The sequence below is a fragment of the Alligator mississippiensis genome, chromosome 3 (assembly GCF_030867095.1).
Source record: "Alligator mississippiensis isolate rAllMis1 chromosome 3, rAllMis1, whole genome shotgun sequence".
Lineage (NCBI taxonomy): Eukaryota > Metazoa > Chordata > Crocodylia > Alligatoridae > Alligator > Alligator mississippiensis.
Window position 1 is genome coordinate 50,094,680 of NC_081826.1, and position 18,830 is coordinate 50,113,509.

At 37.7% G+C, this 18,830-nt stretch overlaps 2 protein-coding genes across 2 annotated transcripts in view; one reads left to right on the top strand and one right to left on the bottom strand.

Annotated features, from left to right (window-relative positions):
• Positions 1 to 17,903, bottom strand: part of LOC102559895 (carbonic anhydrase 3) — a 92,841-nt gene extending 74,938 nt beyond the window's left edge. The window contains exon 1 of the mRNA XM_019486855.2: positions 17,773 to 17,903. The gene's annotated coding sequence lies outside the window, so the exon portion shown is untranslated. The remainder of the gene's footprint in view (positions 1 to 17,772) is intronic.
• The window catches only part of LOC102560979 (carbonic anhydrase 1), a 35,781-nt gene extending 17,852 nt beyond the window's left edge, over positions 1 to 17,929 (top strand). The window contains exons 2-8 of the mRNA XM_059723473.1: positions 7,310 to 7,396; positions 9,122 to 9,323; positions 11,142 to 11,260; positions 13,465 to 13,560; positions 15,266 to 15,328; positions 16,193 to 16,348; positions 17,819 to 17,929. Coding sequence (XP_059579456.1) covers positions 7,310 to 7,396; positions 9,122 to 9,323; positions 11,142 to 11,260; positions 13,465 to 13,560; positions 15,266 to 15,328; positions 16,193 to 16,348; positions 17,819 to 17,929 — 834 coding nt within the window. The remainder of the gene's footprint in view (positions 1 to 7,309; positions 7,397 to 9,121; positions 9,324 to 11,141; positions 11,261 to 13,464; positions 13,561 to 15,265; positions 15,329 to 16,192; positions 16,349 to 17,818) is intronic.
• The last annotated feature ends 901 nt before the right edge of the window (positions 17,930 to 18,830 follow it).

The following is an 18,830-nucleotide window of genomic DNA, read 5'->3' on the forward strand; positions in this document are numbered from 1 at the left end:
TTCAAATGATCCTTTGGGAGGATTTGCATTTCTCAGTTAAACCACAATTAGGTCTTAAACATACGATTTATTTCTTTAGGGGTCAATTGTGCCTGTGGACATGACCTCATGTTGGGAATAATGCTGAAGGCATGCCCTGCTGGATCTTGTGGTTACATTGCTGCGTCTTCTGACAAAAGGGTTATATTATATTAGCAACAAACTGGTGTCTCATCTTCTGAAAATCATCAGAATAGCAGTAATGACTCAATCAAAGAAAGGAACATCCCCCTCCCTAACATACTTGAACAAAAGTATCCAATACTATCGTGCTAATGGACAGTGAACCCACACCAGACAGCAGAAACTGAAAGCATATCACAAATGAGTATTTTAAATTGCTCATTACTTAAGGAAATCAACCTCACAAACTACCAAAAACCTGTTTCCTTATACATTTCTATCTTTATTAATGAAAAGATAAAGCTAAAACCTCTGCCCTGACCAGTCCTCATTTTTGCAGTTCAAGTCTTTCTCTGTTAAGTGAAGTTGGAAATTTGAATACTGGGGAACTGACCCCCTCCAGTGGAGGATAGACATCAAACAGCAGAAATCATAACAAGAAAGCTTAAAGGAGAGCTAAAGAGAACAAACAACATCAAGACCATGAAATGTTTTCTTCACCTGAATAGAGAAAACAGACATTGGGACAGACATGCACAGTTCTCCAGTTTACAGTCTGTTAGTGAAGCTACATCATATGAAACACAGGCATAACTTTAAGCATTGAAGTAGTCTATTTTACTTTGGTGTAGCTACTCACATATCTAAAAGTTATGCACTAATGCACTTTGCTGCATTGGGGACATAGTTCTGGATCAGCTAGGAATATCAACATTTCTTGAAAACAAGCTTTCAAATTTAATGTTTAAAATAACTAAACTGTAGTTCTAAATTCACTAGCCATGTAGAAATTCTTGGTTTGGGAAAGGCCTTGGGATTTTGTTTTTAAAAAGTAACAGAAAATGCATCTATCCTCACAATATGTACATGCATGTCTTAATTACAATCTTGCAAAATCTGCAAGCCATCATGCAATAATGTTTAAAGCTTTGCTACCTGACACTTTGGGCCCTGAACACCAAATGTGTCAGGTCTTAATGCCTGATTACAGCACATAAGTGCAGGAGATAATCAATTATGTCTATTGAAATATAGATGCCATGGGGTTCTCAATATAATTCTTACTTAGGAGTTTTAATATTTATCTTAATGACATGGAAATGGGAGCTAACATTTCAGACAGAACTTTCAATATGTAAGCCAGATCTGTAGCACAATTTGTCCTACAAGTCCTAGAGCTAAATAAATGAGGGGGTACAATGATAAGCAAGAGATTATTTTCTTAAAAGAGCTGCTCCAAAATATACTTCTTAGCTTTAAATGCTGCAGAGGCAAAGCTATGACAGGTGATGGAATCCCTTGCTGAATGGCTTAGTACTGATGTTGAACCAACACCTTTGGCTCCAAAAACGGGCAGGTTTTGTTTGTCTGGAGAAGGACGGGAGGCTGGAAAGGGAAGACTGTCCTGGGAGACATAAACAAATGGAGGAAGTCTGGGATCACTCCTGCCCTTGGGAAGGCAGAATCTGTCCCTACTACGCTTACTTGGCAGATGAACTGACACTGGAAAATAAGTGGCAAGGCTAAAATACACGCAAGTGCAGCCCCTTTTAACCAAATGCAGGAGAGTGACGTCAGGGGTGTGTGAAATTTAAAAGAGATGCCGGGACGCCGGAAAGGGAAGGATGACTTCAACCACAGGGAGTAGTGGATGGACCCCGGTGGTCAGGTTGACGGACAATACTTACTGGTGCTGGCGCAGAGACACTGGTGGGCAAATGCCAGAGCAGTAGGTTCAGCAGATGACACTGGACAAAGATGGCTTGTAGGAGCTTCCTGGGCCGCTGATGGCACAAGACTTTCCAGATGTGCGAGACAAAAGGAAACTGAAAGTGGCAGTTTTAGGAAGAAACTGTAAGAAGTAATAAGCTAAACTCTGGATATGGGGCGAGACATGATCAAGGTGTTGAGAACCCTGACTGGGGAAGACTATAACTGGTAAGTGGCAGTAGCCCTTGGGTAAAGAAATAATTCGATTGAGGAGATAGGGTTGTTTCCACATTATGAGCTATAACAGCATGAGAAAGCATCTCTGTCTCTTCAGGAGTGCCAAGGAGGGAAAATGGCCAGGTGGTTGAGTGTGACCAGTGATTTTTTGGCTTACAACAGCCTGGATTGTAGTGAAGAGACCCCAGGACACTGCAGGCAGGGCCCAAGAAGCTATCTTGCAAAGAGGAATCCCAGAAAGAGGAAGATTGATAAAAGGATACTGACTCCTCATTGTGCGTTGCTGATTTGGTTTGCTATTATGAGTGATATCAACTCTTTACTTCAAGTTATTACCTTCAAGTTACTACCTTAGTAAATGCAGGGAACAAGATGCAGAGATTGGTAATTGTCCGTAACTGAGCATCTAGGTCCAGAGAGCAAACAAGATCCTCACAAGCCCTAACTAAAAGATATGTTGACCAACCAGTGCTGTTAAGACCTGAGGGTGGAGATGGACACGGTGTAGGGAATGGTGGAACCACATACTTAGATCCCAACATCAGGACTGCAGACCTAAGGCAGTCTTCCCCAGTATATTTTTCCAACAATTAATACATCAAGGCATGGCAAGAGAGGGTGAGACAACCTGCCCACACAGGAGAACTCCCTATTCCTGTTACCCAGATATTAACCTACTTATTCATTTCACTGAGGGTTTTCCCTCACAAGCCCTCAGGCATCAGGCCTCTGGCTCTTCAAATGTAGTCTAACTCAAGGGTCCCTTTCCTCCCTCCTAGTCACTTTACATCGCTTCATATGTTTGGGGCTGGAATAGTTTCAAACAAACAAAAGCCATTTGGAATGAAACCGAGTCTGCCCTGTTAACAATCCTGTGCCAGCTCCCCAGCATTTATCTGCTTCAATCTTGGAATGAAGTAGAAACATTTCATAGCACAAAATGCAGTGTTGAGGTGGGAAGAGACTGCACCATTTGTAATTTCTATGACAACACGCTGGAGAAACAAGCCCGGCAGATTTCATTTCTAGCATGCTCTGATTCAAAAGCAGGCTCAGGCATATTTGGATTGTAACAGAACTCTAGAAGAGATACTGTTGGCATAAGAAAGGAAATAAAGGTAGCAATTTAAAATATTAAATATTGATGTTAAATTGCTTATGAGCAATATTGAGCCCTTGGTTTGGTATGAAAGACCCATGTGGCCATTCATTATCACTCCAGAAATCATTTAGCAGGAGACATTGTGTGGGCCCTTATTTGCTTCCACTTGGATTGCATTAATTCCTTATAGCTCATCACATTTCTTCACATTTATGTACAAAGTATTGGACTGTCTGCCTTTGCAACATTTCAAAAAATAAACAGGACTAATATGAGTTTTAGTCCAGCACAAAAAGATTCAAATGGCCAATCAGCTACAAAGAGCAGAAGCACTGGCATTGCCCTTACAAACTGCACTGAATTCCAAAAGTTATTTCTATGTGTTGACTAACAGCAATTCTTAGATTACTATTGCCAGGTTGCAAATTAACAGATTTTGAACAAGCTCCAGTGAAAGAAGAAAAGTACTGACAAGCAAGCCACAGTTTGTGTTTCTGCCTACCTTCCTTTTATTTAATCAATGCACCCATACAGATTCCCTCTTTAAATATGATATTAAAATATATTTTCATTCCCACCTGTTATGCAAAGATTTAATCTATGGGGGGAAAGGGGGAGAATTATTCTGCAGATGTCATGAATTTCTTGCCCTTTTTCCTACTCCCCTCCCCTTTTCTTCTGTTAGTCCCTTTGATTACATGGAGGAGGCCCAGGCAAGTAAGAAGTCTAAAACAAAGTTATATGACTTCCACGACTTATCACCAACCAATTGAGCTCAAAATGTGAAAAACTGGAATGAAAATTTGCCATTCAACATTTCTGAAGACATCTTAATCTCTCGAGTATTTTTTATGCAAGATCTAACCAAATACATATATGGGAAATATACATGCAAACATATCTATATAAAATTAGATGTTATACAGCTGCCCACATTCCACAGATATTTCAGGGCAGGGAAAATAAACATACTGCAATTAAATGACACTCTTTGGAAATATTTCACTTAAGTAGACAGCAGAGGGCAGAGTTTGCTTCTGAAAACTTTCAGAGCACTCCTTTCTAATTTGCCTCATAATATCTAAAACTAACACAGGATTTACCATGCTGAATATCACCATTTATCCCTCATATCCAATCTCTAGTCTCCAGGAGTGTCCAGTGCCTGTCTTCTGAGGAAGATTAAAATCTGTGCTAACCTAAATATCTAGGGGTATGTATGGAGAGAAATACCCTTCCTTACCCACCACAACAAGCACTTGCACACCAAAGCATGAGATGAGGCCACACACTGACATTAAATTTTATGCCTTTCTCCCAGTACAAAAAAAGAGAGCATCGCCATTCATGGGCTTTCCTGCAGAAGAAAACTAGCTGTTTCACAAGACAGTTCTAACTCTTCCAAGCAGAAAAATCTTTCTGCTCTTGTACTAACATGAATGGCTGTATGCTTCTCTTGGGTGCTGAGGACACCCAATATCATCCATAGTTCTCTGTTCTCCTTCCCTTTCTCCAAGGAAGCCCAGGGGCAAACTGTCAGAAAGCCTTGTGGGAACTGTACCTCCTGTTCTACCAATCAACTGATTGGTGGGACAAGAGGGGCCACTCTTCTGCAGTAGGAATCCTCCCAGTCCCAGGAGGGGTTGCAACACTGAAGAAGACTTCTTGCCATGTGCAGTCCTCTGGTTCAACCCAGAGGAGTGGTAGCAAGGGAGGCAGTTGTGCCTGGGGCTGGAGCTCCCCCAGAGCCCTAGGAGCAGTTCAACCCCAGAAGAATGCCCCCCTCCCCGCCCCCCCACCAGCTGATGGGTGGGATGGGCAGAGGGATCATTCTTCTCCAGTAAAGCCAATAGGTAGCGTCTCAGAACATGATGCAGGATCTGGCCCTATATACATTTTCAGTGTCTGGTTTTCTATTGAAATCATTAGAAACTAATTAGTTTCTATAGTTTTTAAAAGTTTAAAAAGAGTATTAAAGTTTAACAAGAGTATTAAAAATGTTCTATGACACTACAAATGTGTAAGCCTTGCTTGCTTCCCTTCTGCATCAGTCATATCAGCCTACTGACAGTGATTAAGGACTTTTAGTTATACTGTGTTGTTTCTCTAAGGTTAATAAGATCTACATATGGTAAACCAGGGACAAAGCTGAACCAGGTGGGACTGAGGCCAACTCAGCCACCCACACCACGAATATCTGAAAACTAAAATTAACTCCTCCACCTAAAAAACCACCAAGATCATGAAATGGTTATGATTTCAAGCCAATCTTCTAGCAACATTGTATTATTTTTGTTTGCTTGAGCCTTTAGGTTGCTCTTCCTTCCGATTTTCAAGCGTTCTCTGATGACAAGAAACTTAGCCCTTTTATTTTTTCCTGCAAGCTGAAAGTCCCAGCAGCTGAGAGTTTTATAAAAATACTAAATAATGCAAGACTCATGATAAAATTACAAGAACTGGCAGGACTAGTAGAGTCATAGCTAAAACGTGAAGTTCGGTACAGGGAGAGAGGTGTCAACAGGAACTACATGAGGAATATGAACCAGCCATTTTAGGTTTCAGCAAGCAAAACAGTTGTCTTGTCAGTCAAGACTGGTCCATAGCTTTTTAAATGGAAGTCCTAGGATTACTTCAAAGGTTGGCAGATGAGACACTAAAAGGTCATAGCTCTGAAATCTGGCTGCCCTGCCAAAGGGATATTTTTTTCTGGGTCGGTGCCATGCTCACCTCGCAGAGAAAAAATAGTTTTCATAGCCAGAAAACTGTCATCAATTATCTGATGAAATAAAAGATACTGTAACATACTTTTCCAGATTATATTCCTCTTGTATCATTCAAATAGGGCAGGATTTATGTTTCTTTGGGGCGTTATTCTTTATCTTCTGTTTGTTTCAATTATGTATTAAAGCGTTACACAATATCAGGACAATTTATTGTCCTGATATTCTGTTTGAGCAGAAGGCCTATTACATGAATTAATTCAGTACAAATGAGAAGCTCTGAACTCCTTGTGGAACAATATTATCAATGTTGGTGTTTTGCTTTTTTCACTGGTTTATGTCACGCAGATTTCAACACCAATGCTATGGCTAGAATGGAAATAAAGAAACTTTTTCTGAGTTATTTTAAGGGAATACTATTGACACTAGAGCTGTTCAAGAGCTCAAATTTGCATGCTGTGGAAAGTTCCAAATCTCTGAAAAAGAGATTTTATTTTGACACAAAATTGACACAACAAGTGGAATTTCATTGTTTCCCATGGAAGAGAAAGTCTACTGAACATTTGTTATGAAAAACCAAAACATTTCATTTAAGGAATTTAATATCAGAATGCACCTGTGAGCCTATGTCCTGAGGCTTGAGCTCAGCTAAAGATCTCAGAACTTCTACACTCCTGACTCCCCATTAGCACAAACGGACTGCCAGGGAACTGGAAGTATGAAGACGAGGATGCCAGTCTCTTGGCCCTGCAGCTGAGAGCATGAAAGACCTGAGAATCCCAGCATGAACTGTTGTTTTCAGAGCTGCCAGGCTTTCTGCTGCAGTGTTATAGCACATACTGCAAGAAGCTGGGACAACCAAGGCTGCCAGTCCTAACCTCAAGAAGGTTTCTTAAGGCTTGCATGCTCTTTTTTGATCTTTTGTGTCAAAAAGATCCTGACAGGCAGTTATAGCCAATTCTTCCAAGGTTTTCCAAGCTGGCAGGGTCTACACTCCTTTTCAAGGAGTCTAAAAGGCTGAAGGGCCCTTTGTTTTCAGGGCTTTGGGGTGCCCCAGTAAGGTAGCTAAAGCTGGCATTCCCAAACTTCCAGAATCTGTGACAGGTAGTCTGATATTCCTGGTGGCCCTGACCTTGGAGCAACCTTCCTTGCCAGGGTCTCTTGAGGGGCCCCTCATCTAAGTAAGATATTCTGTGGTAGGGCAAAAAATGAATCTTCTCTCGGTTGCCTGCTGAATGAGTGGACAGGAAGTCAGTTGGGTAAATGCTTTTATTCTGGTAGAAGTTTCACTGATATCATTCTGAAACTGAAATATTTCGGTTTCCACAAATCAGTGTTTTCTGGTGAATATTTGTTTTTTTTGGAAATTGTCGACCAGACCCAAGACATGTATCGCAATATGCTGTACGTTTACAGGAATCAACGTGACAAATTCCAAAGGATAAGAAATGACGGCAACATGGCAGTATCTTAAATTCCTTTCTTCAGCTGCATATGTCTGTGTGATGCTGATAGCAATTTACTACCAAGAAAAAAAATGTCAGAAATAACAGGAAAATGTAAACAGGTTTACATTTTTGCAACTCAGGATGACAGGGCAGTGTTTAAATAGCATGTATTGAACCTTATTTTATATTGAAATAATTATTGGCTTGATTTCCTATTTTCAATTAAAGTAGATACATACAGAGATATTAGCAAAAATATTGAATTTTATTGCAGATTTTGGAAAGTGCAAGGTCTTATAAATGGAGTCATACCACTAAGCATTTAAAGACCTGTTTTTTCAGTTTTTACCCAAGGAAAATCCCATTGATATAGCAGGATCAGGCCAACACACATTGTTATGGGGAGCGGAGAGGATATCATCATACTTAATGCACCTGAAATTACTGGATAAATAGCGATATAGGACCTTTTCAGGACAGTACTTAAACACATACTTAACTTTAATCATGTGCTTAAATGTGGTCCCAAATAGAGATATATTCATGATTAGGGGCTGGAATGCCTAGATTAATGCCCGAGATAAATATCTATAGGTTATTGTTAAAAATTATTTGTAATATAAGATATTGCCTCCTGCAGAAAAAAAATCATGGATCTCTGAGGATCTGTTTGTGGAGTCTGCCCCCGACCCACTTTATGCTGCTGTGGAAGACTGAAGTTAGTATTGCTCCCAGGAAAATCTGTCTCAAACCTTATACATTCTCCTGAGTCTGCAGACCCTGAAACCTGTATATTTGGAACTGAATTATTATTTTGAAGAACACTGCTGTTAAAAATATTAAGCCTGTATTTGAAATGGTCATTAACAAATTTATCCTAAAAAATTAAGTTTCTGTTATTTATTTTACAAAAATACTAAAGCTACAGTTCTTAAATATGAGTGCTCACAATTAGGCTCATGCATCCATATTTAAAATACCTGAATAAGTGACCTAGATTTTCAAAAGTTTTGAGCATCCACTGAATTCAATGCAAGTTGCAAATTGCACTGTCATACCTAAAAGCAGATTTTAGTTCTGGATGTTTATGGTTGTGGTAAACATAACCTTTGTCAACATTTGAACAAATAAAAGATTTCAGTTTTAAAAATCCTATCCAACTTTACCACTATTTAATTCACTATACTCAGCAAATCACAATTCAAATAATACAATGCCAACTTCTTTTTTTCCTTTTTACAATCATTTCTTTTTATTATGGCTTCTCATATCATTCTGAGATCTCATGACAGCAATAAAGGCCTCTTAAAAATATATTGTCGCGTCTATCATGTGGTCATATCTATAAATCCCTAGACTGTTTATTGCAGAAATTCAGCAGTAAGGTGAAGCACTGATCTCATTGCAGAATCGCCTATTATCAGAACCACCAAATTGTGAGGAAGACAAGATCTCACAAGCAAAAGACCATGGCAACTCTGAACTGGGGTTATGAGGGCAGCAATGGTAAGGATAAGTTTCCTTAACAGCAAATTTATTATACTGGCAGAGGTTTTCTTTTCTTTTACATAAAAGGAGATATGAGAGATTTGTCTAGCTCTGCAAAATTCTATATGTGACAATTTAAAATGATTTAATTTATTACTTACACCTGCCATACCCAGGGATGATGTCATAATTCAGTATTAACTCACAGGAACTAAAGTGGCTGTTAAAAACTAAATACGTGTATTTATGTTTGTCTAGGACCTGACCAATGGCACAAATTATACCCTATTGCCAGTGGAGATCATCAGTCTCCTATTGATATCAAAACCAAAGAAGTAAAAAAAGACCCATCTCTAGGGCGTCTCCAGATCACTTGGAATTCAGGCACATGTAAAGAAATCATCAATGTTGGACACTCCTTCCATGTGAATTTTGAAGACAAGGATAATCAATCAGGTTAATGAAGTTTTGTTTTTTCATTAATTCCCATTGAAAACAAAGGTAAATGGATCAGAGGTGTAACTGGGTAGTTCCATGCTCTGGGCAGCAGAGGCATAACAGGATACGCTGCTGCTGCAGGGTTAATGTGGAAGCTGATGCCAAAGCTGACATTCTGCAGCAAAAAAAGGAGACAGAAGGGTTAACTTACTCTCAGCACCAGTGGTTTGTTCTGGGAGTGAACTTCTGGCTGTCACCCAGTAGTGAAATGGATTTTCAGAAGCATAAATATCCATTCAAGTGTGTCAATTTTGTATGTTATAACATGCAATACTGTCACTTTATACATCTTGGAGGATCTCAAATATTTCAATTTAAAATTATGATTCATTGGCAAGTGTTTCATTTTTAAAGGCAGGCACATTTCTTTGGGTAGATGTGACATCTTTTATTAGACCAAGTGAGTAGTTGGAAACAAGTTCTTTGCAAGCTTTCGGGAGCAATCACCCTTCTTCTCCCCCTCGCAATCACACACCCTCTCCTTGGAGTCTCAGAAAAGCAAAGACTCCCTACACCTGACGAAGGGTAATTGCACCCAAAAGTTTGCTAAGAACTTTTTTCCAACTATTCAGTTGGTCTAATGAAAGATATCACATCTACCCAAATAACCTTGCCTGCCCATGTCCTTAGACCAACATGGCTACAACCAAAAACCCATTTTTAAAGAGAGTGTTATAGTGGTGCTGCTGCCATGACGGTCCAGGAATTGTGAGAGAGGCAAGGATTTCTTAGGGTGGTGTCTTTTTATTGGGCCAACTGCATAGCTGGGATAGAGTTAGACAAACTTTTGAATGCAAGACGAATGTCTTGCATTTGAAAGCTTGTTTAACTCTATTCCAACGCTGCAGTGTGCCCAATAAAAGATATCACCCTAAAAAATCCTTAGGTCTCCCATTTTTACAGGAAAATACAAGCTTTCCCATATAGCCTGGGAGTTTTCAGGTGGTAAAATATCTATGATTGCTGCTGTTTTCTGGTCAATTACCTATCAGTTGTTATCTACCATTATATAAATTAAGGATTTTTTGTTGCTTTGAAAGGAAGACTCCATTTGCTGGTTTTGATTTAAAATATGTGCCTTGCTTGAATCATTCAGGCATGTGATTCTTAACATCATGTGTATGCATATGCAAATCCATATCAGCCAGACTTAGTATTATACCTTTGCGTATTAGTAATTAGAGCATCACTTCTGGTGACCTACATCGTCAGTTACATTGACATTTAGACTCACCTGCAAAATCTTACCAGAATAAAAGCAAGACTCAGAGAATATCTTCGACACACAATTGTCTTTTGTTGAACAGAAAGGCAATTTCAAGATCAACTCTTGTCTTGTTTCACACATCCTCCAGTGATGAAATACCTCCCATGCTAAGAAGGAATGGACTCAATGATCTAATAAGACCTTTCCATCTTTTCTACTGGGATCCTAGTTCTGTATTTAAAGAACTGCTGCTACAAAGTATTCTTCTTTCCTTTTGTTTTCTCTTTTTCTCTCCAAATATAATTTCTGTTTACAATTATTTGATGTAATTTTTTTAGCTGAATCTGGGCAGAATACTGATTTATTGTAATTAAATTCAGGAATACATATCAGGAATTTTTCATTTCTAAGGTTTTAACAATACAAAATTCTTTATGATGAAAATTGTGGGTTGAAATTATCTATAAATAGTTCCAATATAGCAATGTTTAGCAGATAAGTGTTTGCATGTTGCAATTACTTTACTGCATTTGGATTTGATTATAACAAGTTATTTTATGTGTTTGCAGTGGTGACTGGTGGACCCTTGACTGGAAGCTACAGGCTGCGTCAGTTTCATTTTCACTGGGGCCCAGTTGATGATCGTGGTTCTGAGCACACAGTGGATGGAGCCAAATATGCATCAGAGGTAGAGTCAATGAAAGAAAAGTCAAGGTCATACTTTCAAAGACTGAGTAATCAATTTCACCCTCAGAACAAACCACAATGCAAATGTGCATGCCAAATTCTATGTAAAATCTGCATCATTTGTGCAAGGAATAACCTGTGCCTTTTGTACATATTTTGCAACATAAGTTAGGACTTGAGACCAATCTCTACAATTTGGGTGCCTAAATTTAGACCATATAAATCTATATTTAAGTGCCTAAAAACAGTTGATTGCTGAAAACACACAAATATAGACATTTAGTCTTGAGTAGTCCCACAATGTCAATGAGGCTACCTACATGAGCAAAGTTAGTCATACACATAGCTGTTTACAGAATCAAACTCTAATCTGGCAGGTTATTAGAGGGTCTGATCACCCACAGCTCCACTAAAATTGAGACCTGTATATTGTGCTTTTTCTCTTCTCCTAGGAGAGAGAAAAGAAAATCAGAAGAAAATAGGGAAAGAAAAGGTTTATAAAAAGATGCAGTTAATAGGGCTTTTAAGTGCTGTCAGATATATTATCTTCAGTTAACAGAATTCATAAAGAAATAAAGGCTGCTCCTAAGCTGACTGCTTGCAGTTGCTTTCCAGTGTGTTATGAACATGACAAAAACAAATCAATGTAACTATCTTTAGCTACTATTTATATTTTAGAAACATTATTGCATGTGAATCTAATGATACAAACTGGTGTATCTGTTTGCAGGTTAGGCATTGCCTCACAGAATCAACAGAGTTGTCTTTTCCAATTTTGTTTGGAAATGCAAAATTTTCCACTGTTGCTGGTATAGAGCTATCTCATTTTATGCAGACAAGATATGAAAGGGGGTGTCCCTTTAGAATTCCTGCTATAACTAGATAACGCACTTGGATTGTGTTTGAGGGAAACACAAGTAAAATCTTTATTATAGATTGGTTCTGGGTGTTTAAAATATTTTAAAACAAAGTCAATGTAGTTGGAAAGACTGAAGTTTAGCCATGGCAGGGAAAATCCCATTTTTTTCCTCCTTTAAACCACAATCTTTTAAACAGATGGTGTGCAGTATGATCATTTCCATGCTTTGTCCCTTATTGATCCATAATTTTCATTTTTTAAAAGTTGTCATCTTTCGATAAAATATTCTATACCATTTATATGTGGTATATACACTACAACTTTATATTTAAATAGTGGCTAAGGAATTTCTAAATGTAATATACATCAGTCATTTTCAAGGAACAACTTAATGACAATTAAGAATTGTATGATTTCCAAGATGTACATACTCCCAAACACACCTTCATCAATTCTAAGGAGTAAAACACAAGATATAATAGGCTAATCCTTAGGCTGAACAAAAGATGCCATAAATCCCTTCTTTATTCAAAATGGTTAAAGTTGAACAGTCACTGAAATGTCTACTTCTGTTGCCCTACAAAAATGCCTACTCATATAACAACCATGCCACTAACTTTGTTGCAATAAACAAGATTATTGAGTGAGCACCTCCTGTGTGTTTAATAGATGCATGTATGAAAATAGTGTTTGCAGGGATAAAGCTTAAAGAAAAATTGCGCTTATGGCATCCACAACAGCCAGTTAATGGAATGATTAGATCACGGGTTTTCAACCTCATTAGACTCAAGGCACCTCTCAGAAAGTGCCTGCTCTTAGTTTCCACTCAACTTTTGACCACAAGAAATATACTAGAGCAATTCTTCTGCTACAAAGAACGCAGGTAGCCAACAACAAGGCAAAATGCTTTTAACAGTGTAGATTCATATTGAAAAGATCTGGGTTTCTCATGTTTGCACACCTAACAATGCTAACCTTGCACGGTACCCCATGGCACCCTTGAAAGTATCTCAAGGCAGCTGAGAGCCCCACAGCACCCTGATTGAGAATCACTGGCTTAGATAAATACCCACTCTATTTGTAAGTTATAGTTTCTCCCAAATTTGCTTTCAGGAAAATTGTGCAGCTTTGCATCTTACAATATTAGCCATCAGGCCTGTCATTGACAGTTCCTGGGCAAACCACATGCTAAAGTCAGTAAGGCACCAAAATGGTTGGGCAGTTCGTGAGTAAATTGCCAGTTGCAGGACTGGGGGCTAAGAATGCATCTACAGTCTCTGGGCTTTGGACAATATTTATCTGTAAGAGAAATTGAAAAAATATACTTCTGTCAATTGTTTTTTTAGCTTCATCTGGTTCACTGGAATTCAGATAAATATTCAAGCATAGCTGAGGCTTCAGATAAGCCAGATGGTTTGGCAATTGTCACTGTTTTTCTGAAGGTGAGTTACACGGCATACAGAAGACACTTTTTCTCTCTTTCCTCTGCCCCTCCTTTAAAAATTTGCTTTATTCCCCATCTTATCAAAATACTAAGATCTGTAAGATCTGAACTAGAGAAGTAGCACCTATTTGAACTGAGACACGCTCCTTCTGACTATCCCTGAACATGTCTGTTGTCTAATCTTTGTCCATGTCACTGCATTTGTTTTTCCCCAAAAACCTATCCACACAAAACTCCTTAAACACATGCTTACTGGTATTATATTTTGAACCCCTGGTTGGTTGTTAAGAATAGTTTAAAAAGTCATGTCATGGGCAAACACATTGTATCAGGCTGTGTTGGATCAAATACAAATTTATCTTGCTGAACACTTGGGAAGACTGCTTCTGATTTTATGTCTGAACCTTTGATCTGTTCCCCATCACCATTGTTTTACTGCAGCTATAACTACCTAGGCTCTAGTTTTTATAGAGACAGGTAGTTAGCCATGTTAGTCAGAGGTCAGGCAGAAGGCAGGGTAGAGGTTCACCTTATAAACTAGCTAAATCAGAGCTATATAAGCTTTTGTTACTCATGAAACCTTATGCATCTCTGATTCAATTAGTCTATAAGGTGCACCTCTACCCTACCTCCTGCCTACAGTATTCGCCATAAGGTTATTTCGATATGTATTTCTATAAAATGTTCTCTTCCAGTCAGTGGGATGGTATTGTGGAATTGATGCCTGTAACTAAAATTAAACTTAAGAAAATCATAAATAAGCTAAAAAGGAAAAAAAAATACAAGAGGCTGAACAATAGAGAGAGTTTAAGGGAGAAAGTATGTTCTTTGCCTGAGGAACAAAATGAGGCATCAGAAGACATGAGTTCTGCTCATATTTTTTTATATGACCTTGGGCAAATTACTTGTACTCAACTGCTGATAGTTCATCTGCCTGTAGAAAGTGTGTAATAAGGTACAGATAGGCTAATATTAACAAATGCTGGGAACATTCACTCACATTTTACCTTAGTCATATCTTCACTTGTTTTCACACAGCTTTGTGTGACCAACTTCTGCTGTTATGAACTGCAGCAAACCTAACTTTCAAGGTCACATTTACAAGTATTACTGGAATACACCTATGAAAAACTTGTGCACAAGAATTCATGTGAGAAGTATAAAAATAATACCATGTGACAAAATCTGGCCCTCACAAAAAAATTAACATAGTACAAATGCTGAATATCCAATAATAATATACGGATTCATAATCAGTCCATATCATAGGATTACAGAGAAGTAGGGCCAGAAGGTACCTCAAGAAGTCATCTAGTTCGACCCTCAGCTAGTTAAACCAAATGGGTAAAAACATGTCACTGTATGCCTTCAAAGAAAGAATATGTTTGAGGAAACTGATTTTCCTGCAGAGTAAGAGAATATACATGTCAGATAAATGATCAATTATAGCCAAATTCTTCCACTATGACTTGCATTAAGAAGAACTTTACTCTGCTAAGTAGTACCATTGATTTCAGTGTGACTATTTGCAGGGTAAATATTTATTTCTTAAACTAAATTTTCTCTAAGTGGGGTTGTAGGGCTAAACCAAATAATATTTGTGAAGCATATTCAGATCCTTATCTGGGAGGTGCTATGTTAGGACAAAATAAGTGTTAAACATTTATGATTTAACATTTTTATTGCTATTTTGATTTTTACAGGTTGGTCCCCCCAATGAAAAACTACAGGAAATTGTAAAGGCTTTAGGTGCAGTAAAGACCAAGGTAAATATCATTATTGCATGGTCACAGTGGACCATGGTCATAGTGAGAAGCTGGGGTAGAATCTAGCAAGCCCTCTCTAGAAGCAGAGGGGTATTGCCTACTTTAGCAGTTCATTCAGGACCAATATGATCTCCTAAATCTAGGAGTTGATACTTCCATCATGACCTTTTAAAAGTTTTCAGAAAACTAATTTACAGTATCAGAGCTCAATCCTGCAATGTACCAAAGGCTTTTTACAAAATGATAAGAGCACTGAATCCAGACAAGACAGATGGTGGTGGGCAGAACACCTGATTGGGACACCTATCTTTTACCTTTCAGCTCTTCTACGTATCCATCCATCTAAAGTTTAGGTCTAGCAGTCATCACCAGAATATCCAAGCACTGATTGGACTAAATTTTGCCTCAACTCTTTAGTTTAATTGAAGACATATACACTCTCCAAATGCTTAGTGAGCATTTGGAAAGCTCACCAAATGCTTAAGTAAATTTAGAATATGAACTTTTGTATTATACACAGGACTTAAATCCTAAAGGATTTGCAAAAGGCGGTAGGTCTGATCTTGCAAGGAATGAAAAACCTTGAGCCTGAATCCACAAAGTATTTGAGACTATGTGCTGTTTTATTAACTTCAATAGGGTTTCAAAGGCTTAAATTATATGCTTGTGTGCTTTGCTAGATGAAAACTATAGATTCAGAACCTGTATGATGAAGCCTATAAAAGAATACTAATATATTCAAATGAATCTTACTTTATTCTGACTTAGAAAGATAAATAAATTATGCAAGTAAGGCTGAATAAGTAAAATCTTATTATGGACATTTTATCTATCTTTCTCATTAAATTAAATGCATCTTTTTAGGGAAAACAAGCTCCATTCACTAATTTTGACCCGTCAACCCTACTTCCTAAATCCATGGATTACTGGACCTACAATGGCTCTCTGACTCATCCTCCCCTTTATGAGAGTGTTATCTGGATTATCTTTAAGGAACCTATTACCATCAGCTCAGAGCAGGTATAGTACTTACTATGAAGTAAACAAAATATTTCTTCATACAGAAACTGAAAGACAGTATCATTTTATTATCATTTTATTATGGTGTCCATCTTATTTTCAGCATAAAACCATGAAAGATTGCCTATATCAAGCACTAAATAGCATTTGATGGATCATTAAAGCTTTGATTCAGCAAAGACATGATGAGACTACTAATGTCCTTAAGGTCACACACATTTTAGGTTTTCTGAAGCATCAGATATTTTAAAACATCCAACAGAGACAGCCTGAAATAACCAACCAATTGCCTTTTTCTGCCAGTCCAATTTTCTTATCTCAGTTCCCATAAAACTTTATGTCTTTCAAAACTAAAGTCACTCTTACAGCTTTCATTTACTCAAGCAGGTGGACTTTATAGCCTGCCCTAAGGTTACTGGATTCAGGCTATTTCAGATTGAAGTGGGAAATAAACTCCACTGTGAAGAGGTCCTCTGAGAGAAATGCCTGCCATAATTCTACTGATAAAAAAGTCATATGAAAAGATCTTGAATTGAAGGATGTTATATTAAAATATAATAAACCTCTGTGTAAATTGTTCTGTAAATCTTTTTGAAACAGTGAGATCCTTTATTATAGGATTTCTAATCTACCCTATAGAAGTTTATAACCAGGCTAAAACACTCCATTAATGTTTATGTAATAGTTTAAGGATGTTATGTTGAAGGATGCTTATCAGTCTCTATTTTATTTTATAGGGCTAGGGAAAATATCATCCAAGTAAGGTATTTTCCACCCCTGTCCTAAATTTTGGCATAGACTCTTTTCTGCTTCTGAATTGGCATCTATCATTCTAGAGGTGGTTGTATGTCAGTATGTACACCAGTTTGTAAAGTGCTCTTGGATCTTTTAAAATAAAAAGTACTGCATCTCTACAAGATAATTGACCATCAAGAATCTTAACATTTATTTAAGGGATTATAAACTGTCCATTAATGTGTCTAATCAACAGCATTTAGGAACAAACAAGCATTTTAAATAAATGTTTTAAAAGCCAAATTAGGATTAAAATAGTTATCTTGGAAGTTAAGTTTTACAGCATACTTCTATGATTTAACTAAAAATTAGCCATGTTTTAAAAATAAGACATTACAGTGTGCTTGCTGCCTGATGAGGAATGAATGAAAACTTACTTTGTTTCTAAATGTTTTGCTAGACTGTTTACTGGACAGCAATTGTCTTGCTGGGCAACCAACAGCTGATAAAGATTATTGCAATTGCTAGCGACAAAGGTGATAATATATAATAAATTGCCATATCATCATAATATGATCAGTAAACACATGTCCTGATTCAACACTGCTTAATACCAATTTTATGCAGACATTATACTATTAAGTGTGAAACCGGCCTAGGAAATACCATTTTTTTTCTTTCTAACCTACCATATTTAAGTTTGAAGTCAAATGGGTCTTTTTTCCCTCCTTTCAGCTGGCCCAGTTCCGGAGCATCCTATCTTCTGCTGAAGGTGAAACACCTTTTCCCATCTTGACCAATCATCGACTTTGTCAGCCACTGAAGGGCAGAGTAGTGAGAACCTAAAGACAGACAGTCAAGATGACTGACCAGGAGTGGAGCCATTTTATCCAAAGCAAAGTTCCTAAACATAACACCATGTAACAGTTCACAGGAATCAGGAAAAAATAAATTTGCTTTTAAGCTGCACTACTCAACCTGCCATGTGCTATTATCATTTCATTGTGCCAGTATGCTGATGTTTTACCAAAATGAATGTATGTCCTCATGCATTATGGATCAAATACTTTTCAATCTGTGGATTTTAGCTGCTAGCATTTTAAAATATTTTTGCAATAATCTTAACATTTTTATTAAATTGGTTAAGTAGTCAGGTGTCAGGGTGGTGAGCAGCCACATAAAATAAAAACATGTTTGGAATCTTCCATGATCTAGCTAATGACTAGAAGATTCATAGTAAATACTTGTGTTATTTTTACAAAGGAATCACTTCTGCTAATCTAAACCTTAGGTGTTACCAATGATTTGGCCAATGAAAACTGACATGCTTGTCCTTTCTATCCGTCTGACTTGTACTTTATTAAGCTTAAATACTAAGTATTCCTTTTTTCAAGAGAAATTGGGCAAGAAAGTCTGTTGCTTCAAAAAAGCCCTTTTCCATCAGACCTGTTTATATCAATTGCCTAATGCAAAAGCACATATACAATGGAAAGTCCTGTACTTCCTGAGATATAGATGTTTATATTAATCAAGGACATGCTTTATTTCTATGTTCAAGAGGAAAACACCTAACTGAATGTCATGCGATCAGATTGCCATTTTCATTAACCACACAAACTCCTACTAACTTTTCACTAACTGCTGCAAATGAAGCAAAACCAATGTGGATCAGGGATTGTCAACCAGGGGTATGCACACCCTGGGGGGGGTATTTGGGCTAGTCCTAGGGGATACGCTTGGATGGGTG